Source organism: Fundulus heteroclitus, unplaced genomic scaffold (assembly GCF_011125445.2).
Source record: "Fundulus heteroclitus isolate FHET01 unplaced genomic scaffold, MU-UCD_Fhet_4.1 scaffold_365, whole genome shotgun sequence".
In the NCBI taxonomy this organism is placed as follows: domain Eukaryota; kingdom Metazoa; phylum Chordata; class Actinopteri; order Cyprinodontiformes; family Fundulidae; genus Fundulus; species Fundulus heteroclitus.
The window spans coordinates 90,996-115,391 of NW_023396776.1; the positions used below are offsets into that span (position 1 = coordinate 90,996).

The window sequence follows — 24,396 nt, forward strand, 5'->3', positions numbered from 1 at the left end:
AATCAGATGAATGCTGGAAACCTTTCATTCATAATTCATTCTTCAGCACTGGATGCGTTTTCGGCTCAGCTGCCTTTATAGATGCTAATATTCAAATGTGCTCACTTGGACTCAGATTTGAAATGTCATCTAACATCCGCTTCAGACTGCTTGCTAAAATCTGCCCACCCTCCGGTGCCTTGCTTGAATCCTGTGATATTTGTTTTCCCCACTAGCTCCCTCACAAACACATAACCCCAGGTTCAAGGCCTCCCGTGGAACGACTGGAAATAACCAGCTCAAGATGCTACATTACAAAGCCTCTGCTTGTAAGCCCGGCAGTCTCTTAATCAAGGCCAATCAACGGGCTCTCGGCACACTGGTGCAACCCACATGCACGCACATATGGGAAAACACATCACAAAGACAGATGATCCAGAGAATCACATCTCAACTCCCATATGCCGGAGAGCTGAAGTCAAACCTAATCAGGCCATGTCAAAGGCCTAATGATCCTAACCAGCTCCATCACCAGAGCCGAGTGAGGCTGCTAGTCCACTTACTGTTTAATCCACGCTTTACTATCTGACTGCAGACATGCAGCAAGGCTTCATCCAACTGGTGAGAACACTGGTAAAAGATGACAGACTTGGTCTCTAACATGAAACAGCCAGTGGCACACGTGGAGACACAAAATGACTCACTTTGCTTTTAAAAACAGCAACATACATGCAAACCTTTAAATTCTAAGACCGATTGCAACATTTCCCTGTGCCAATTGGATGTTTTTAAGTTACTCTCTGTCAATATAAAATCAAAACCCAGAGCACACTGTGGCAAAGCATGCCTGAAGAACAGAGTGAGGTAGAAAACTCAAAGCCGGAAAACGTAAAGCAGATTTTCAGGCCTTGAAGCCAAGTTTGTCACTTGGTTGTTCTTTTACTATCAGCATTATCAAAAGATATTACACCAGTATTTTGCCCTTACAGAGCTAAAAAAAAAGCATTTAACACATAAGCAAAATATAGTTTAAAGACGACTGATCACTAAGTGCAACACTGCAGAAATAAACCTGGGACGTTTCTTTGGCTTGCAAGAAAAAAAAACAAAGAAACAAAAGAAAAGGCCAGAATAATGCCTTGTGTCTACTGTGTTTCTTCTGGTAATGTAAGGCTGCGCACACAAAAAAATCAAGAAACAATTACATTCAAACAGACACATTAAACTACAGCTGTATGGACATGCGGATTATACGACAAATATGTTTGTAATCCTGTGACAACAGTGACAAGAAAACAGTGCATACTGCTGGCAGGCCAAGGAAAATTCCAAGTTCAAGTGCTTTCAAAAGAAATAAAGAGCAAACCAGCGGGCGCAGCACAATGCGCTCCCTGAATGTTTTCCTTGTTCCATTTGTTGCCTTAATAGATGAGTGACAGCCACGTAACATAAAGGAATGAAAGGCGGGGAGGGGGGACATGGAGACAAAGAGAACAAGGCCCCCATCAAACGTTACAATAAAGGTAGAGTAGCGGAGTGCCCCGTCATTATTTGGAAGGAGCGATCAAGAAGGAGCTGAATGCGAGCGGAAAGGAACCGCTGAGTGTTTTGCTCCAGTCTTTTAGATCATTAACGTGTAGCTCTGAGTTTCATTAGTCCTTCCAGACCTCTGCTTTGTGGTCCTCCATTGGCCTATCTTTCAGACCTCTGCCCGGCAACAATGCTGCATGACCTTCACATGGGGAGAGAAGACCATTACACAAACCTGGCCTTCATTCTCCCATCTCTCCCCCTTCTCCACTCCTCTCTTGGTCGACCAACAGCGGCCTGTTCCAGGGCAGCTCCTGAAAGCCCTTCACATTTCAAAAGTGCTACACCCCCGGAGCTTGGGTAGCCACCTTTTGTGTTGAAGGGAGCAGAGCAGATGAGGAAAAAAAATAATCTGTACAGGAAGCAGTCTGAAAAGCTATAATGGTGCTTGAGCTAAGAGAGGAGTGGAGAATGAGGATTTGGGGTGGGGGGTGTCAATGAGCTTCGCATCCACATCCAAAACAGACTTTCACTTTTGCCCCCGTTGCTTTGTTTGCAGTCAACCCCCCACTCTTAAAAGTAAGCCTCCGCTGTCAGGCCGGGCTCTACAGCGCATTGCAGAACAGGTGTGGGCGGACTGAGATCGTGTGGTGCTGATCGGCGCTGGCTGAACTGTCACAACGAGCTGCCACTGCAGGCCGAGGGTCAGAACCCCGCAGACGGCGAAGACAAGTCAGCAGAGGACGTGTTGGAGATCATGCACAGTCAGAAGACGAGACGGTCAGAGACCCTGGATGGCTGACGGGTTTGTGGCGAGACACGCATCCATGCATTTATGCATGCGTATGTGCGTCTGCAGATTCAGCAGCGACATTATGCGTGAGACTGTTAATGAAATAATGAGATATAATTTAGTATTTTGGGGTACTTGTGGTTAAAATTGAGCTGCTCAAGTGCTTTTGTTAGAAAAAGTGGGATTTCATTCATGACTAAATACATATACTACGGTTAAAGGTTGGAATTTTTGACACTGTTACAGTGTAGAATTATACTATTAGGGTGAAGGATGAATTTATTTGAACGATGTTTCCACATTTTCAGGGGGTGAAAGATGATTAAAACACCATGAAAACTTAGAGGCTTGTCTGAAAACCTAGAGATGCATAAACAGAACTGACCAGGATTTCACTGGCTCAGCCTCACCGGCTGGAAAAACTGGTGGTTAAACCGAAGAACTCTCTTTCAGGTCAGTAAATGCACCATAGTCAGTAAGACAACAGTGGTCAGAAGTTGTTATTGAGAGAAGATGACTCAGAGTTAGTTGTTATACTAGCAGTAAAATGTTTCAAAATGAATTAGAGAAAACCACAAAGGTGTGAAAATCTTCTGTTATGAACGTAAACTAGGTGCTACCTTTTTACTAGAAAGTACACCTGGCTCAGTGCTTCTGTGACCTTTGTGTCTCTGCTCTGTCTTCTTGAACCCCCAGTTGGCCGTGGCAGACAGCCGTTCACACTGGTTCTGCTGGAGGTTGCTTCCTGTTAAAGGGGAGTTTTCCTTTCTACTGTTTTCCATTAAAAAAAAGTTATATCCCGTTTTACTCTGAATGTACCTGCTGTAAGGAACTTGCTCTACTGGGATCCAAACTCAAGTTTCCAGATAGGTGGACTGCCGAAACATTGAGATGCATCTAAGTTTTGACAGCTCCAGCACAATTTCTTTAACGTTTTTACAAGTTACTATTTTGTCGGCTTGATAGTAATGTGAACGGGGAATTAATTATTGAAAAAATTTCTGTTCTATATTTGTAAGCAGGACTCATACTGTGACATGTCTATGCACTCGGCTAGTTTGAGTGGGTGGGGGGAAATTTTCTTTAATTGTAAATTGTAAAATCTAAAACTTTCAATAAAATGTGTTGACAAAAAAATTGCATCATGATTATTACACCATGATTATTCTGTACTACTTTATGAAAATAGTAAAAATGTGTGGGAAAAAATATCCAACAAGCATCATTACAAACTGAATTTAACCCAGTTAACAAAAGACATATTATACATACTATTATTCTCATTGTTTATTATTGTTATTATCATTATTATTATTATTTTTATTATTATTATTATTATTATTATTATTATTATCACTGCGACAGACTGGCGACCTGTCCTTGGTGTTCCCCGCCTCTCACCCATTGAATGCTGGAGATAGGCACCAGCAACCCCCGCGATCCCAATAAGGATAAGCGTATCAGAAAATGGATGGATAGATGGATTATTATTATTATTCGTAGTAGTAGTAGTAGTAGTAGTAGCAAATTAGTAGTACATTTTGAAATTATTTTTATTAATTATATTCCATTGCCGATAAAATTCTCTGACCACCATACACACAATAGCTTCTTACATCGCCTGTTTCATACCTAAAATAAAAATAAAAACACTTGTGAGACCACTTCAGGTAAAGGTTCGTGTGACTGGACACTTGACAGGTTTACTGGTCATATGCAGGTCCTAGACTTTCTGCCACTGTTCTTAGAAATATTTCAAGCTGTTAACAAGTTAAACCGACACTGCTGACGGTTCTGACATGTGCGTCCCCAGAACACAACACTGTTCATTATTTTCTCTTTCTGCAAGTTGTACAGACAGAAAAACATCCAGTATTTTAGCACAGGAAAAGACATGCGGGATATTAGGTGAACCAGTGTAATAGGGAAATAAAATGGTGGCAGTCAATGCTTTTTCGCCCCCAGGAGCCTGGTGTTACATGTGTATTGTGTCCTCTGGTCCTAATAGGATTAACTAGTGACCATTCATTTCATTGAAAGACTTGTGCAGTTCACTCGTGCAAACATCTGATTAAGGGCGTGCCAACATCTACCTCTAGTAAACAGAGGGAGGGGTAATCAGGCCTGAGCGTGCTTTCAACTTGTCACAAAGAACTGAAAAAGGAACAGAAACGGAAAGATTGAAAGATTAAAAAAATTATTTTCTTGTATTTTCAATGAAAGTAATTTGCTTTTGAGAGATGTGAAAGGAATATGTTACATTTCTTGTTGTTGGACTTGGGTCAATACTAATGCTGAAGCAGTTTTCTTAATAAAAAAAAACTGTTTACTTCTGGCTCAGCTACCTGATCAAGACTCACAGCAAATCTGAAATGAAAGCCACCTGTGTGAGCGGCCAGCCACGGAGAAAAAAGGAAGATTACACCTACTGCAAAGACAAAGAGGCAGATAGCTGAGAAACAGACAGACAGCTCCAGACAGAGGCTGGGATTTGATTAATGACCAGGGCGTGATGTACCCAAGCCCTGATACATGACATCTCCATGGAAAGAAGATCCATCAATGCAAATAAAACTCCGTCACAGTCGCACAGAGAAAAACCCTGACCCTGCCAAAAAAAAGTCGCACCAACACCTGACCCTCGCCTTTCTTTCTCAACTAATCCATCCATCCGTCCAGCTTTCCTCCATCCATCTCTCCCTGTTTCAACAGCATTTGCATTCTCTTCTCGCTTTAAGCCTCTCTCTCTATCCTTTGCGCCCTTTCCCTCTCCTCAGGCTCCCCATGTCACGCTATCTCATGTTTCTATCCCCTCTTTTAATACCCAATTTGCATCCAATACAAGCAGGCTGCTTCCACTGAGGAGCCGACGTGCGAAAGGACAAGCTCTGAAGCCCTCGCAAACAGTGTCTTATTTGAATCGTTCTGCCTGAGAGCATGTTTGAGTTCAAGGAAAAAAAAAAGGGCATGCCGGAGCGGTGAGGACAGGGCTTGGGAGGTGTGAGGAGGCAGCAGGGTAGGCAGGTGACATATTGACTGATGCTCTGGGATTCGGGACATGCACGGGACCCTGCAGCTGTGAAACGGAGGGGCAGCGTGGGAAAGAAATCTACCGCACAGGGTCCAGGCTGGGGAATACCTCTGTGCTTCTGTCTTCCTTCTTTGAAGATGACATTTTAAAGTTGTTGCTATTTACCTTTTAAGACAAAAAATTTAAACTTTTTACTTAATGCGAATCACAGAAAGTCAAAGTAAACAACTTCTCAAGCAGAAGAGTGTTTGTCTGTGACGTGATCTAGTCTGTGACATTTGGATAAGCGACTAAAACAAGGCTTTTAACAATTGCTTCTGAGCTGCCCCTTGTGATGTACGAGGTCTTTATGCTGTTAGATGAAATGTGAGCGAGTTTCTTCAATACTGAACTGTGTTTCTTTCTCGATCCAGTGGTCTCTCAACAGAAATTTAATGTACAGCGATCTGATACAGACTGCTTCAACATACAATAAAAACCCAGGCTTGTTTAAGAACCCCATCGATGAAGCAAACAAAAGATACTGCCAGCTTTCAAGAGCTTAGCATTTCTTAACTGACACGCAATGCCAGTGAAAAAACTACTGGAACATGTGTCTAAACCGCACACCGACCAAAACGTGCCAAAACCTTCAAGGCTAAAGATGTCGGCCCTGTTCAGCTCAGAAATCAGGAAGAATGAAGTGTTTGACCCGACAAAAGATTTCCTCCAAACTGACAAATCTGAAGGTAAAGTGAAAATCATGGAGAGCTAAGGGGCGTAAATCTGAGCGGTGGAGTCCAACAAAGGCTTTGTGTGTAGATGCAGTTCCCGAATAAATACAGCAGTTCTAGGGGGCAACAATAACCTACTGATTCTGAATTAAATGTCTTGTTAAGTTTGCACCTTACAAACATTTTATTGAATCCTACTTGAAGGAAGCAAGACAAAAAAAAGAAAGAAAATGCGTAAAATCATTGGAGGGTTGAAATGTGTAGCCGTGGCTGTGTTGCTGCCAGCTGCACTGCTGTAGCTGTCTCCGTGCTGCTGCTGGTCTTTTAGGTCTTTCCTTCGTTTAGGCAAATCCAAGTGCAGGTGAGCTTTATGGAAATAATGTTTTTTACATGATCTTTGCATTAGTGTGAGGTACCTTGAAGTGTCAGGTCATTGATTTGTTGACTTTGCAAAAACACACACTTTGATGACTTATTGTAATGTTCCTTAACGTTCTTAAGACTTTCATAGACTTCTACTGCCGTTGATAGTTTGTTTTTAATTTGTGGAGGGGGGGTATTCAAGGAGAGTGCTGACATTCTGATGTCTTTCTTTTATTATTCTGGGCAATTTCAAACTTGTAATGTTTCCCTTTTGCATTTACATTTGCTATGTATTGGAGGCATGAATCACACTCAAAATGTTCATTTGAACATACTAAAAGATAAAAAATCTATAATCTGACATACATGTGGTTTTAACATATATATGAAAGATAAAACTTTTTTTTACTGTCATATGAGCAGACATATTACAGCAGCTCCGTCTGCACATGTTCAGAAGGCCAAACACTTATTTCCATAAAAGCAGCATAAAATAAATATTACATTTTTTTAAAGAATCTGTAAAGGTCAGAGTTTGTTTTTACTGGTTTAAAGTGTGGAATGACATCTGAGACAAAAACAGTCCCTGGTTTTATTTTATAATGGTGTTAAGCCTGTCTTTAAAAATTACCTTTAAAATTATTTTACAACATATATTTATAGCAATCTGATATTTTTTTTTCCTGGCAAACGTTCAAAGTAATAATATGTTACAAGTTGATTCAATTTGTGGTGTGTTGTTCACGGCGAAAAATCCTGGTATTTTATTTGTAAAATATTACTGTCGTTATAGTGTCGTAATTATTACTATGTAAACCAAAAAAAAAAAACATATTTTCAAGAATTAGGTCTTGTTTGCGGTCAGAAAAATTCCTCGTTCATATATTTCTTTCAAACAGGAAGCATTCCGTTTGATGTTCCACCTTTCATCCTTCCAAGTTTCCCAGACACGAGAAAGGTGGGAGGAAAAGAAAGCGGTGGGTGACAGGGGGTGGGGGTGGGGGTGGGTGCTTTCTGAGCAGGAGGAGAAAGCTGTTCTACCATCCCAATTCCCCAAAGTACCGTTATTAGAACACTCACTTCCACATGAGGGGGAAAACGAGGGAGACAGAAAAACAGAAGAAGGAAAAGAAAGAGAGAAATGGACGGCAGGGTAGGCTAAAAAGGGCTGAACACAAAGAGTGTGGGGTGCAGGGGGGTAAGTACTGAAGGAGCGGGGATCCCCCACTGGACAAAGTAAAAACAAATTACAAGCGCCCTTATAAAACACAGATGCCGAAAAAAAAATAAACTTCCCATGATTTAGTCTTTTGTCAGGGATTAGGAGGGCTGGTGGTAAAGCCATCAGGACATTTTGTCTCCCCTCCTCTTCTCTTCTCTTCTCTTCGCTCCCCCCGTCTTCGCTAAGGTAATGCTGCGCTGAAGGAATCTCTCTCTTCCATTTTCACCCCTCTGAGTTCTCTTTGTACAGCAATCTTTGCTCGTCTGCTATTTTCAGTCAGAGTGAAGAGTCAAGGTCAGGCCGGCCTGTGTGAAAATGGCTTCCTGCCCGGTCTCCTGCTCCCAAACCGCAAGCTAAAGGGCCGCTTCTACCAATGGCCCTATTTGGGAAAACTTTTGGATCGTTCGTATTTTTATTGACGTTTCTCATGTCAAGAAAGTTAAAAAACACAGAGACAAATTCCCAGGAAATACGTTTTTCTAATTTTGTATTACCAGTTAACAACAGGATCTTGAAATTTCTTATGTAAGACATGGTATATAGGGAGGGGGCAGAACTCTGAGTTCTGGTCTGTGCTTTAATCAAGAGGAAAAAAGAAATAGGAGGGGAAAAGGCAGCACAGGAGCAACAACGTTTTACATCTAGGAGCACTTTTCCAAAAAACAACTTTTAGGTGTAAGGACAGCATGCAGGCAAAAAACAGTGGGAACACACACGCAGCACCCTGAAATCAGATCCACAAGTTTACAGCATGTCAGTATTTGCAATGCTTCATCAGACCGGACTGGGTCGCTGAGCCCGAGGGTGGTAAGGGGTGGGGGACAGCTCCGCTGGATCAGATGACACCCACACTTCAGCCATATGCGTGGGTACAGGGGCACACACGTGTGTAAATGTCTGCATGTGCATCTATCGTTGTATTTGGGTCAAGGAGTAAGTACCTCACAGCGAAGAGCGGCGGGTTCCAGACGATGATTGCATGTTTAGGGAAGCAGGAGAGGGTACAGGAGACAGCCTTGATGGGGGTGGGGGGATCAATTTAAAAAAAAAAAAAATGAAACAGAAGTAAAGGGAGGGGGTGATGAAAGACAGCATGCAACTGAATATCTATGGTATCTATCATATATATCTATCTATATATATATATCTCTCTATATATATGTATATATATATATATATATATATAAATATTTATTAGATATCTGTATATAGATATACAGATATTTAACTACAATTTTGAATAGGAAAAGCCTATTCTTTCAAAGCAGTTATTCAAACAGTAAATGTGTAAACATTTTAGCAGCATTTGCCAATAGGAAGAACTTCTTCTGAACACCTGATTAAAACCACATCAGAGAGAAGCTACATTAGAAGAACCTGACCTCGCGACCGGAGGCGCAACCCATTCCAACTCTAAAAGCATCCTTTTTTAATAAGCCTCTGGTCCAATGGAAGGGAGACAATAAGAGGGATGGAGCGGAGATAAAGAGCCGACTGTGCTGCTGTCACAGCCCTCGCTGTAGGGCCTTTATGAGGGAGTGGATGAAGAGTCAAAGTGAAATACTAAGACTGGTTTATCACTTTAAACTCAACTCCTAGATTTAAATTCACTTTTTTAAAATATCCTTATTATGCAGGGTACTTAAAAAACAGGCAGAAATACATTCATCAGATTTTACTGTGTTATAATGCATTTAAACTAACATTGCATGTTATGCTGAGAAGCATGCTCGTTGCTGAGCCAGGAAGAAGCTGTGCTGATCTGAATGCAGCTATGGTTTGGAAATAATTAAAGTTTTTAATAAATGGCACTCAAAACCACACTGACCAAAGCTAAAATGTTTAAAAAAGGAAGAAAAGTTTGTTTTTTAAGGTCTCAAAATTGTAAAAAAAAATAAGATTATTTATATTAGATCACAAATAGGATATAATTCCTTTATGTCAAAAAAGAATCTTAGCTTTTAATCATCAAGAATTTGTGTTTTGATGTGGGTATATTATATTTCAAAAATATTCTGATCACTTAACAAGCATTTTTAATCCTAACTAATATGAAACATGGATATTATTGTAACATTATGCAGGTCTTTAAATAATATTTGCACTATATTTAGGACTTAAGCAGTCTAAAACTTTATCTTCGTTTCAGCAGAATGAAGCCCTGTATAAGGCAATCACTTCTACAAAGGAGGAATAAAAACAGCATAAAGCATGACCATGATGGTCACACTGCTGCAGCAAAAAAAAATAAATAAATACTATATCGATTGTGTGACAAAGGAAGAACATGGCTTTCCAGAGCGTTTCACATGCTAGGCAATAAGCTGGAAGCCACAAGTGCCTTCTGTGTGTAACAGCAAGCCAGCTTTATTTCTTTATCTCTACCTTACAATTTTCCAAATCAAATAATGATGAGTGCAGCGGCGAGCACCCGGTGATAAGAGGGTTTAGTGGTTGTGGGGATTGAGTTATTAGGGTTCGTATAAAAACGTCAGAGGTCTCTGGCGAGGCCCAGGCTCTGGCCAAGATACATATTCCTCGTACTGTGTATTTTTGGTCGCTTTAAAAGCCTTTAAAGTACAGGGGAAGGCTAATTTTCAGGGTAAACAGCTTGTTCGATTGCTGTGTGGTTTTGCGCTGAGCTTTCCGTTTATTGACTCAAGCCGAGCTGGGCTCTGGCTCCTCCGCCGACCACAGGCAGGAGTCTGCAGACGGAGGCAGCACAGAGCACGAGCCGCCGACACTTACTTACCTCTGATGGTACGCTACTGTACACTGAAATGTGAAAAGCCCAACTCTCAGGACTGCATGTAATGGGATAAAAAAATGCCTTTAAAAATGCATCTGCATCCTTCAAATGATGAGCAGTTTGTGGCTTACAATATTTAAAATTTACAGCAGGATCAAAGTATAACGCAGGGTTTTGTGTGTGTATAAAATGCCTGTATTATGAGAATATGTGTCGGGGGAGGGTGGGGTATCACATGACTTGAAAAACATTTAAAAGCAAGACAAAAAACATCTATGAAAATGTTTCTGCTTGCCGATCAAAATCACCCCTATAGAGTGGGGTAGAGGCTGCTGGTGAGATAAATGGAAAAATAAAACAGAGAACACAACACACACAAAAACACGGACTAAATACTACCACGGGTAATCCAAACAGAGCGCTGCTCTTAGAAATAAAAGCTCATTATGAGCTCCAACTGGAAGGCAGCAGCCACCTGGGAAAAATGTAGACACTGCAGAAATGAAGCGACGTCTTCTCTGTCGTCCCATTTGCATTGAGGCTAAGCCCTTCCAGCAACAAGTCCAGTTCCAGCAGCCCTGTGCTGCCTGTGAAGGCCAGCCTGCCTGCTCTGCACTGCCTGCAACCCTGACCATACAGCGCCACCCTGAGGCTCACCGCAGTACTAAAATACACCTCTGCCCCATGAAGACTTCTCTACTTTAGGCAATTTTGTTCAAAGAAGCGTAGAAGGTTTTTCTTAGGTTTAATATTTAGGTGACATATCGGTAGTTCAGTATTATTTGCTGTTAATAGCTATATTTGTTGATTACCCTGCATGTCAAGGAGGAAAGATAATTCCTTGCAACTAAACAGGCCCGGTTCTTACCCCCAGAGATGTTACTGGAGGTAAAGCGTGCTTCTTTATTTCCAGCCTGGTCAGACATGTTCACCGTAGCGAATAAATCTGCTCTGATTTACAAATGAAGAGTGAAACGTGCTCTGTTAAACCCATCTACCTCCTCCGTGTCTTTCTGGTGGAATTCGGAAAATTTTCTGCCTGATTTTTGCAACACGCCGTCTGCTGGGAAAGCCAGGGTCAGAAGGAGGCCGTGTACATACGTGTCACACAGCAGCAGTTATGAGGTAATGTTTCCTTGACTTCTGCTTCTGCGGAGCGTCGGTGTTTTTCACCACAGGACGATGACTGACGAAGGGGAGCATGGGGGTGGGAGTGTTAGGGGGAGACAGGGCGAGATAAAACACAAGTCCAAAGCCAAATAAGCAAGTGGTCGGCCTCTAATAGCAGAAAGGAAGTGTCCCTTTATCAACAAATTAATTAACAGTTTCCCGTCACACCTTGTTTTCAGCCTCCCCCGCTCTGTTTCTCTCTCTGAACCAGCGCCAGGGCCCAGATGGCCCTGTGATCGGACCACCACCACTTCTGCTTGGTGAGGAAACAAATCTGTTGCACTGACTAATAGCCCTGTGTTGATGTTTTACACCGGTGGAGAGTATTCCTGATGCTGTATACACATGCAGAAGGCACCCAGAGATAAAATGTAAAGTAACAGTATCTAACAGTTCCGGATTTAAAGAAGATCCTTTAAAAAAAATTTTTATACCTTCCAGGTGGGAGCTAAGTTCAGAGTTAGAATGAATGTCAGAAATGATCAACACATTGCTTTGGGAGAAGCCATTGGTCACTTTGGGATTTTCATCGGATGATGACTTTGAGTAAAACTACTTTGGTTTTAAAATACTTACATTTCACAAAGAAAAGAAAATATTATTACTAGATTACATAAAATTGCAGAAATGAATACATTTATAACCTATATTTCTAAGCAGCTTTTTGAATAGATCCTCCTTGGAAATGAAAATCTGTTCCCTTTTATCTCAATGCTTACTCCGTTCTGAGAGACACCTGCCTGATTTCCTGTCAGAGACAAACCTGTGTGCAATGATAACAATCGAATTCTGCCAGGGCAATGAATAAGGCGCCTGAGCCTAACTATATTTACAACGCTATAACTGAATATGAAAATCATCTGAATGAGAAAGCAGCTGCAGCGGCTGCTGCTGCAGCCTCAGTAACCTCTGCCCTGTGCAACCAACCTGCACTCACTAATCTGGCCTTATATGCGCTGGCTCACCAACAAACCAAGCTTTACAGCTGAGGACGCTCACATCATGGTTCCTCACCTCAAAAAACAATACATCGATCACACAAAAGGAAGGCTTTGAGGGGAAAAACCACGAAGCAGAGAAATTATATCCAGGGACACAAATAGCCATTCCAGATTTTAACAGTGACAAGAAGAGGGCCAACTGCGGCCTCTATTTTTAGGTTTGCCGCTTGCCCGGACTGGCAGCTTTGAGGAGGATGTGTACTTTTCTACAGTTCCTTCCCAAAAATCAACGCCGTCCCCGTTGGCGACAATCACAGCGCAGCTGTTGTGGCTAGGTGGCCCGGCCCCAGCCTGCCTCACCCCGACGCTCTCTGCCAGCCTGTAAGAAAAGCGCCTCAGCTGCCCAGAATTCACACCCGGCTCACAAAAACAGGAGGAAGGCGGACACAAAAGCAAATGTGACTCAACGTGTTTACATCCGGTGAAAACTGGACGAATTATGGGTGTTTTTATTAATGCTGGTGGCGTGGGTGACGGAGGGGACAGCGGGCTTTCTAAATTTGTACCTGTAAGGAAAAGGTGGCGGTAATTTAACTTCAAACCACCAGATAGAGTAATCTGACACAAATCTCACTTTTGAACTGAGAGTGACCTCCGGAATTTTACTGATTTTAGAATTTGTCTATCAGATCTGGGAGTTTGCTTTAAACCATTTCTGGCTAAAACGCGTTCCTGAGTACTCGGTGGTACCCGAGGGTCTCCAATGAAAGAATTATAACATGAGACATTCAGTTCATAAACGGCTGAAAAGAAAAGACTTTGGATCTTCATAAAAACCTTAAACAGTAAAATATTCCACCTCTGAAAATTTTTCCAACAAGAATATTTCTGATTCACTCCTTTTGAACACTTCACCGTTTAAAAAAATTATCAATGCTGTAGGAAGTTTATCTTTTTCACACACGCGCCCATCCTTGTTTAATGTACATTCTGAGGACCGTGCCTTGACTTCCATAGACTTCCATTCATCTTCAAGCCTTTCTAAGGCCTAAACCTGACCTTAGCCCTCACCCTAGCCTTTAGGCCCATTTGTACCTAACCCTACCCTACCTGACACCTTCTTCCTAAACCTTATTCCTAACCCAGAAAAAAGACCAAAAAATAGGTACTCGTTTTACATCAAAGTCCTCATCTTACTAGTAAAACGGGTAAGAAATGTTCTCACTCAGCTACAATCACACACACACGCATACACACTCAGTTTAGTGTCACTGAGAAGACTAATTGTTGACAGGTGGCCTTAATGCTTTTCTTTGAAACAAAAGTGTGATTTACGACCAGGTTCCCCAAGACCCTGCCTTTCAGCGCTGCTACTACAAACTTATCTTTCTTTCCCTGTGCCTGTACCCCTCCTTCTTAGTGCTCTATCTCTTGTTTTTCCTCAGTTACACCTCATTATTTTTGCTTGTTCACTTTCACCTGGTCCCCCTTTGATGTCCCTGTGCCACTCAGTCTCCCACTGCAGCAAAGCAACATCTCCAATGTGATCCTTTAATGTTGGATGGTCTAGTCATCAGTTTGGAGGAATGTGAGTATTTTGGCATGGGGGTTAAAGAGAGGTCTCAGTCTTAACAAGGAAGACAAGAAGGAGAAAAGGAAGCTATATATGGTACTTAGGGTTGTGAGGAACCGACAGACAGAAGTCAAAGTCAAACAAAATGTAATGTATTGGTGTTATTGGGGCAACAGTGGCGCAGGAGTTGGGGAGTTTGTCTTGCAATTGGAGGGTTGTCGGTTCGATCCCCTGGTCTGACCGTCTATCGTTGTGTCCTTGGGCAAGACATTTCACCCGCGTTGCCTGCTAGCGGTGGTCAGAGGGCCCTGTGGCACCGATGTATGGCAGCCTCACTTCTGTCAGTCTGCCAAAGGGCAGCTGTGGCTGCTAACATAGCTCACCACCGTCAGGGTGTGAATGACTGACTGTAGTGTAAAGCGCTTTGGGTTGATCGGACTAATTAAAGGGCTGTACAAGCCATTTACCATTGTAAATGTTTTTTCAACATTTTAAAACATATAGTATCCAGAGAGATATTCCACATTATACAGTGTAACAGATTCAGACTGGCAGATAACCACTTTGTGAACAATTACAGTCTGACTACACACCCATGTACTGTGCTGTGTACACAGGAAGTACTTGGTTGGGCCTTGGGCTCCTTCTGCATGAATTACTGCGTCATTTCAGCATCGCACGGAGGCCATTAGGCTATGGTTCAGCTGAGGTGTGATGTAAGCCCTGGTTGCTTAAATAGTGACCTTGTTGATTCTGGTGTCCCTCATCTTCTTCTTACAAATGTGATTTAGTCTTTAGATCAAGCAGTTTACTTGCCAATCCAGAGCAGTGATACAGTGTTCAGAAAAGCATCTATTGGTACTTGAAAGTTTGGGCAGGTGCCAAGTGCTGCTGGAAAATGAAATCAGATCCTCCATAAAACTTCTCAGCAAAAGGAAGCATGAAGTGTTTTTAAAATCCCTGGTAGACTCTTGTGGTGAAGTTGGATTTGATAAAACACCGAGCACTAAGCCAGCCAATGACATGACTCCCCCATCCTTAACTGACTTCGCACTGAACCTCCAACAACTTGGATTCTCTGTCTTCCCACTCTTCCTCCAGACTCCGGGACCTTTATTTCCAAATGAAATGGAAATTTACTTTCATCTGAAACGAGGACTTTGGGCCACTCTGCAACAGCCCAGCCTCTTTTCTCCATAGCCTAGGGATTTTGTCTCTGGCTCGGGAGCGGCTTCAACACAGTTGTAGTCCATGTCCTGCACATAAATATGTGTGGTGGATTTTGAAGCGCTGAGTCCAGCTGTGGTCCCCTCCTTGTAAATCTCCCTCACATTCGTGAATGGCCTTCACAATCCACTCAAGGCTGTGGTTATCCATTTGCATTGTGCAACATATTTTAACACTTTTTCCATCCACTCAACATTCCATTAGGCCAGGCAAGGCAAGTTTATTTATAAAGCACTTTTCAGTAACAAGCTGATTCAATGTTTTTAGAAACAACACTGTAAAAATCCAGCTCTTTAGCAATAACCATTTGTGGTTTATCCCTCAATGTTGAGTTCATTATCTGTACACCATCATTTGAAATATTGTCCCTTTGTGTTTAATTAAGCTACATAATACAGGAGTCTGTCTTTCTGAATTGAATCTTTGATGTAAATTAGCTTTATTATCATTCTAATTTATTAAGATAGGTCTGTATGCTGATAAACTGTATCATGTTGCTCTAAAAACCTAAAGATTTTTAAGAAAAACAAGTATGTTCACAAAACATGATTCAATCAAATGTTGCTGTGGGGGGAAAACATTCCAATTTCTAAGAGTAAATATTTTTAACCTTCTCAGGGAAGTTAATTATTAAACACTTACATAGTAGTTTTGGAAACCAGTCTAAAGCACAACACATTTACCTGTAAAAAAAACAAACTTCTATGGACTGGATGACACAACTTTTACAGCTTAATATCAATCAATGGAAACTTGGCGTGACGGTCTCAGTTCACCCATAGCAACCAGTTTCATCAACAACTGTTGCAACTAAAGCAGTTAAAAGCTGGCTTCCACTAAAACCAGCTTCAAAAAAGCAGTTTACCGTTTAACTTATAAGACATATTGTATCATGCAAACATATTCACTAATCAGTTAGCAGCCATTCAGTTCTTTGAAGTGTTTACCAAGTTCCCAGCATGACCCCTGCACCAGCAATGCTATCAAAGCTCAGGGTTATTCCTGGAAGCCAATCACTGATGAGAACTGTGATATTTTACACTGAGCAACACCTCTGGGTTAAGCAGTGCAGTTGGCACAACGTATGTGTGTATCTGCAGGGGCTTGGTACACAGTGACAGTGTGAGCAGCCTGCAATGGCGTTTGACAAACAAGGGAGACAAGGTCTCAATAGAAAGGGTAGAGTCCCAGGAAAAAAGCTACTGCCCTGACCAGTAACTGGAAACACACACACACACACACACACACACACACACACACACACACACTTGTTTATTTGTACAGAGTGAGGACCGTGCCTTGACTTCCACAGACGTCCAATCATTTTCAAGCCTTTCTATGGCCTCACCTTAGCCCTAACCCTAACCCTAACTGGTTTAAACCTAACACCCACTCTAACCTAATTGGTGCCTTAGTCCTAAACCAAACCCCTAGACCAGAAAAAAAGAGAGGACCTTTTTCCGGTCCTAACTTCACATTAAAGTCCCCAATGTACTAGTAAAATTAGCAAAAAAGGACACAGACACAGAAATGTGTTTTATGGCAGTAGGAAAAAATGATTTCCGACACATACAATGACATTCTCTCTAAGTAAGACTCCTAATGTATTCAGGTTTTAGGAGTTTTACATTTATATGGGAGAACCAACAGAGTCTGCAGCTAATGCTTCAATGTGCTGTAGCTACTGGTTTGATTTGATGCTCTGACCAAACATTTTGGGTGAAACTGGACGAGAAGTTCAACACAAGAAGTGGGGAATGTCAACTTTAACAGAAAAAGATTCATCTCTTCCTCTCAGCTCCTTACCATGCAGTGGAGACCCTGAGGGGCTGCTGGAGATGCCAGGTATGGGACTACAGCGGCCGCCCATGCTCCCTCCTCCGCCCAGAATGCAGCTGCTTCCTCCTAAGCCTCCAGCTCCTCCTCCACCCACAGCAGCCGCCCTGTTCAGCTCCTGCTCGATCTCCTCCAGGCCGGCGCTTTTTTGGAAGCGCGACATCCGGTTCACCACCCGCGGGGACATGTGGGTGCGGGCACAGGGTGCGCCACCATAGGGGTTGATGGGAAACACATGGCTGGTGCCACGGAGGGTGCTGATGGCTACCCAGCGACTGTCCTGGCTAAAGCACATGTCTTGGACCTGGGCAGACAGAACCAATGCAACAGGAAATGTACAATCATTTGAAACAAAACCACAATATTTTAGTGCAACAAAAAGAATGCAGTTCAATCCTTGCTAAGCTTCCTCTTAAAAGCAACATTTGGTGGACTCGCCACAACAAAACCTTTCTCTCTGTACCCCGAACTGTTCATTAGTTGCATTATTGCTTTATTTTAGGTAGCATGGGCAAATATCTGTTTCTAATTTACTTCTAAATGACAAACTAAATACAACAAAAGGCACAGGTTGTTGGATAGCATAAAATCATGAATGCATTTTGCAGTAAGTATCTGAAGCTAAGTTTCAATTTTGGACTGAGTCTAAAATAGTCCAAACAAGCTGCTGTTTTAACAAATTCCTTCTGAAAGGGAGGGTCAGCAGTTCTGTTCCTCAGCTGCTTCAGGTAAAAACGTAATTTGAGATGAACAAGATATCAGCCCTCGGTCAGCCCTGATGGGTCACCGGCTGGTTGGAAATTCAAAATCTCCCCAATTCTTAACCATTATCAATATGCCTTCAGAGCCACAGTCCTCAGTGTGCATCCAGATACAAAGTCAGTAAGACTGAAGCTTCTCAGCATGAGTGTAGCATTTAAAACTGGGAAGTAAAATGTAATTGCTGATATCTGATGCTAAAGGAAGTTTTGAAAGTCAACCCTGTAATCATTTTATCTTTTGTTTTAAAATAATGGCAAAATCCTGTTGTAGAGCGAATGCCCTCTGGAACAGTGTGACATCGCCTCTGCTCCTGATACAAATGATTGATGATGGTTCACGACAGGAAGGCTAGAAAAGAACGTTTTCCGTGCTGTTGTAATGCCTTCCTATGCTGTAGTCATCAAAAACAACTCTGAATCAGCTAAAATCGGTTTAAACAGATCAAAGACTGGAGATCAGACATCAGCTACAAAATTTTACTGAATGTATCTCGAATTATCAGCATTATGCTCTGTTGATTCATTAAGTACACATGGAAAAACTAAAGAAAATAATTAGATTTTTAGAATTTATCTTTAAAATTCAGATTATGAAGACCCATGGTAATGTGAACATCATAAACAGTTTAAGAAAATAACCTAAAACTTTGCCTGATTGCTAGATCTCTAGCTCTGCCCTGTAGAGCTGTGGTGAGCTCTAATCAGTTTATACTGAAGTCCTGTTTAAAGCAACATCATACAGTGAGTTTACATCAGGGCTTAACCTCTCAGACTGAAGATAATCAGGAAATGTGGCCCGGTTCCAACATTGTGTGTGAGTAGAAAGACTAACGACAGGATGTGTTTGAGCACAAGCCAATAGAATTGTTGAGTGACACATATCGAGGTGTTTTTTTAAAGAACAATGACGTTTTTAATAGAAGAATTGGTGAACATCTGAGTGTGAAGCACAATTTATTATGAAAAGAACAACACAATCAATTATCATACTCTTTATATAGTGTGAATGTGTGTTTTGCTGAACAGCCGTGCTCCCATGCATGTGTCGAAAAGCCTTTCTGTGCATTTTCTTCACCCCAGAAATATGCAGAGCAGAGGTAAACAGCCCCAAACTCCAGCAAACATTAATGAGAGCGGGCTGAAATGTTTATCGCACAGACAAACACATCTGCCAGAGGTGCATGACAACATGGAATAGGGTGCGAGGATTAGGCAATGACGTCTTTTCTTAAAGGTGACAATCTGATTTGAGGCCGTTTGGTGGTAAAATAAATGACTGAGACAAAAACAAAAGCTGTAATGGCTCCCTTTGTTGGGCCTCCTCCTTAAACACTCAAGAACAGACACTTGACAAGATAGCATCTCGTGGAGCATGTTAAACATGCAGGAAACCAGACAGATAGGCTGCAACAGACAATACTAAGGGAAGAGTACACGTGAAAAGACAAAGAGCCAAAGAGTGAGGTGACAGACTGATCAGTGTTTTTCACTAAATCTGCATTCATCAATCAGCAGACAACATGGATAAAATGAGAGTAAAAGAGCCAGGAGAAAGTTTTTAAGAGGAACCCCAAACTCTTTAGAGTGAGTCAGAAAGACAGCTTTGTATCTGAGAGACTTTTAATCTTTTGCCAGGCCCTACAAGGTAATTGGCCTCAGCAATGACAGTTAATGGGGCATCCTTTGCATACCAGACAGATGCTTTTCTTCACAAAGATGAAGAAAGAGGAGGCCTAACCTCTGCTGTCCCCATTAGGGACAACTCAGACATGATAAAGGGCTACTTTGTGTGTGTCATAACTGACCATAATAGACCCATCTGCGCTTCACCTAAAGATAGGTGCCTGATTTTCTGCTGTCAGATCCATTCTGATCAGGTGGAGCACCTGACAGGCTGCTGTGATTCCACATGGAAAGCGCAGAAACCACTCAGACAGCCAACAGTTGCCAAGAGCTGTCTTTAAAAGATGGAATGTAACCATTCTTTTGATGCAAAGGTGTTGATTTCCACATTCGCAAGATGCTGGAAAGGTCTTGCTCCTGTCCTTACACTGTACACCCGATGACATCCGTGAGAGACGGAAAGATGTCAATATGACATGATTAATGCTTGTGATTATCCTTTGCAAAATCAGAGACACTTAGTAAGACTAGGCGTCCATGTTCACCTGAAAGAAACCTTTCCAGGAATGATGGGAATGTGCCAAAGATGAAGACAGGGATTTGACAGAAGAGATGAAAACAAACCACTAACATACAAAGACAAATGCAGCCGTCAAAACAAGTTCAACAAGAGGTTCATGACTTTTATTCTCCAAAACTGAGAAAGTTATCTTTGACTCAAAGTTTTAGATGTGTTACATAAGGTTATTAGTTCTCTAACATTCTGTTCTCTGTAACTTTTTCACAAGTAATGCTGGAACACCTGGGTTGAATGCTAACATTAACTTCCAAGTGCACTAAAACAATACAATTAAGAAATTATTTGGTCCACATAAGGACCAGTGAAGGGGATTTTAATGAGTGGATTTGCAAAGAGCTGGAACATCTAAAATGTACATCAAAGTGTATAAATGGTGGCTTTATGAGTTAAGAAAAATTTGTGAAGGTCCACAAGCACAAAGGATGCCTCATAGATTGACTAGACAGTAGTGGTGTAACAAGAGGCTATGAAATCTCACAATAGTGAAAAATCTCAATATCCCTCATCAAAGTAACACATGTTTTTCAAAGTGGTAACTAAATGCTGTTAACATGGGACTTTGTCTAATGGAAAAGAGTAAGCTATTATTTATTGGATATGAAGGTGAGTGCTTAAAGCTTGTTTTATCTGTTTTAGACTCTTCTTTTGAAGTAAGAAAGAAAGGAGATCTTAAGTTGTTGCCCTCTTGTGTTGACTCAGGCTGACAACACATTTACAAAAGTATTGGAGACTCTTCCCCTTTCAAACTGTGTGGCAGCATCTTTAGTACTCATTAAAAAAAAAAAAGAAAAAAATAATCCATGACCGAGTAAAATTATATGAATGATTTGTAAAAACCTCTAGACTACTGCTGCTGAGCAGTTAGCCAGTCAAAATGCTGATGTTGGTATGTGCTTTTACGTATCAAACCATCCAAACTTGTGAGCTGAATGTATTGTTACACCCTTATCAGTATTAAGTGTGGCACACAACCAACATCTATTAGCAACAACAATTTTTTTGTATTGCATACAACCTGACTTTGATCAATTTTAAATGAAACTGATACATTAGCATAAACCAACAAACTAGAAATGCCATTTTATACAAGCTAAATGTAATTTACTTTTTATATGTAAAATTACAAATAAAGGTTTACTAATAATATTAATTTATTGAACAGAAAAGATTCACATTAATCCTTTCATGGGTTGCAAGGACAACCAACACTAGATTGTCCCACACTATCCAGCAGACGGTAAACGTAACGTGTATTTTTCAGGTATTTTGATTGGACGATCTGAGCTTGGGGCCATAGTATTTGTGCCCCTCAGCTGTCTACCGAGAGTGTATCGGGCATAGTCACTGCGATTTGAGATGTTTGCTATTTAAACAAATGTTGGTGGGCAGGCCCCAATATCAAGACGCCTCAAGAGAATTTAGCCTACTGAGCAAGTCCATTTTCTGGCAGACTTAGATATAAAGACACAAATGTTTATAAAAGAGTTTTATTGATAAGGGAATCTGTCTTTTTTTATAATATTGCTCCATAAAAAAACGATCCTGTCTCACGGATCATTGCGAACATAGAGTTCCACAGCGACATCTGCTGGGGCCTGGCCCCTCTGGCCCCAAATGCAGGGACGCCACAGATTACTAGTATTTGATGGGACTTTCTATCAGTGGAATTTTAAGAGTGCACAAAGCCAGCTGCTCATATTGTAGAACTGTCTGGCATCTGGATGTCACACAGGCACACAGTTTGAAGCATCGGCCATGTGAAGACAACCAAAAGCAGTGTTATTGTGTTAACATGCATTTTTAAGAGTCATGGATAGAGTAGATGACAAGCAGCTAGTAAATCAGGGGCTAGAAAAGAAGAACTGGTAAAAGGAAACACATTAGACTTTTATTGGTCAGCATGCCCATGGTCTCATTTAGACACTGCCTTGACGATAACACTACAGACCTGTTGCCATTGCACAATACAGAACTGTGAGTTGCAAAATTACTAGTTTTAAAGAGGTGGACATACATTCCTGATGAGATGAGTCAGTACTGTTCTCCTAGTTTAGTTGTGCAACTGAAATTGGAGCTGATGTTGCAGGACTATACCATCTACAGTAACGGAGCTGCTCTGAAGCCTCCAGGATGAGCCCTCCCTGGTTGGCCCCCCAAGTCCATCCATGCTCCTCTCCGCCTTCAGCCTCTTTACAGCTGTTATCAGCTGCAGGTCTGTTTACCTGGCCTCGGGTCACTGGCAGCCGGTCGCATGTTTGGTTGCTGGAAACAGATAAGGCGTCTCTCCACCCACCTAACTGAAGACTTTATCGCTCTCCACTGTGTTTCTTAGTGTTGCTGTGTGTTTGTGTGCGTGAGCGTGCCGTGATAACCCCTGGCCCCAGCACTAGGCTGAAGCTTGGCATTCAATGTTTACAGCGGGCCGGATCAAAGCAGGCTCAGTGTGCAGCCGGTCAGCGGACCGAACTCCAGACAGCCTGTGAGAGGTTGTGTGTGACGGTGTGTTTTCCCAGTCAATAATCCTGAACCGAACAAGGCCTGAAGCCGTTTTTGTTGAGTAAGCTCTTCTAACTTACTTAGCAAAGTCTTTGCACACCACAGTTAAAAACGTTTGAAGGGGGGCAAGGGGAGGGGGGGGGGTTGCTTTGAAAAAGACAATTGATTTTTACTTTCACTACATCCTGATTTTGCTTAAGTGTGGGTGTTCTCCTGGAGTTTGCATTTACATTTGGAGAAAGAAAACTAGCTGAATGAAAAACGTTAAATCATAATCTTTCACAAAAGCATCTCACTTTTAACAAATAAGCCACTTCATTGAAAAATACCAAGCCTAAAGCAAAACTTTTATCAGAGTTTAATATTAATATTAATATTTTCTTCTCGCAAAGTTTGAATTACACGAAAGTTGTTGGGTCTATTACAAGAGGTAACATAGGGTTACCTCTTGGGTTTCAACCAATAGTCCTTGTGTTCCTTTTACTTTCCATACTTTGGTGAGAGGTTGTCTTTGGGCAAACCCCAGGCAGCCACATCCTTCCTCCCCCAGATATTATCAAACGTTCCCTGATGTTTCACAGTAAATTCCTTCAGGCCAGACATGCTGTTGCACAACAGGGAAGGGGTCCAACAAGGTCCACATCAACAAGACCTCCAAGAGATCAAGTGACATTTCTAAAATATAACGTGTCATATGGCTGTTTAGACAACATGGAGTAACACGTATTACACAGGAAGTTCCCAGGTGTGAAGTTGGTAGAGGATTGTGTAGAACAGGAAAGAAAAAGGTCAAACATCTAATTCAATTCCCAAATATAGGATGAAAATGTTTCTAAGCTTTTTAACATGAAGACTGTATGTTTCTAATGGTCAATGCAGTGGTCTTACTGATAATGTTCCTAATGAATGTTTTTAAAAGAAACGTGATTACACAACTTTGTAGCGTGTCACTGTAACTCCAAAAAGGTCATATGCGTCTCACCTCAAACCATTATCTTGTTTTATCTTAATATAGAATCATTTTGGTAAAAGGCAAAGTATTTACTAAAAAATAACTACTCGTAACGCCAGTCAATAAACCGTAACACATAAGAGCCATTACACTCTTTTCAACTACATCAGCGCAGTGTCACTTCTTTAAATCAGTATTTCCGTTTTTGCACTAAATTAAATAATATGGGCCAAAATGTCTCTGGTATATCTAAAAATGAGAGATTTTTGACTGTTCAGGTAAATGCTGAAAAGTCAATAAGATGATCATGGTTCAACAGATAAAGGCTGTGTTTATTCCTTGGAGCCAGGGTTAGAGCTTGATACAGTTACAAGCAGAATATTTGACGCACTCTGTTCAAACATGAACTTGACGATTTGAGTCGTGTCTGAATTTGTGTGTCAGACCTTGGCCTCAGTCTCCCCACGGTGCAGGGTATAGAGATGGTGGACAGCACTCTGGGAGGAAGCCCAGGGGTGGGTGAGGATCTGGAAGACATGGAAGTCATGGCCCAGCGTGTCGGCCGTCACCAGGAGCATTCCTGCAATGAGCACAGTGACAGCGTTAGAAATCAGCAGCTGGTCACAACATAACCTGCAACGGGTTCCTCTTAGTCTGTCTATGTTCTTTGTTATATGAGCTGATTTTTATTGTTATATTATCTGTTTTTATTCTGTGGCTTTCAACATTAGTGAGGCTTAGTTTGACCTGGTTTGTTTGAATTGGTTTTATCGTGCTTAATCTTTTATTGTAGCTATGCCTTATTTATATATTCTCGTTCTTTTAATGTATGGTTACCGTTTGCTGGTATGTTCAGC

General features: G+C 41.5%; 1 protein-coding gene across 2 annotated transcripts in view; it reads right to left on the bottom strand.

The window, feature by feature from the left end:
* Positions 1–24,119, bottom strand: part of LOC118556302 (breast carcinoma-amplified sequence 3-like) — a gene marked incomplete at its 5' end in the record, with an annotated part of 66,655 nt that extends 42,536 nt beyond the window's left edge. For both annotated transcript variants that reach the window (XM_036130607.1, XM_036130606.1), the window contains 2 exon segments: positions 17,098–17,431; positions 23,986–24,119. In XM_036130607.1, the coding sequence (XP_035986500.1) occupies positions 17,098–17,431; positions 23,986–24,119 (468 nt within the window).
* Between the last annotated feature and the right edge of the window lie 277 nt (positions 24,120–24,396).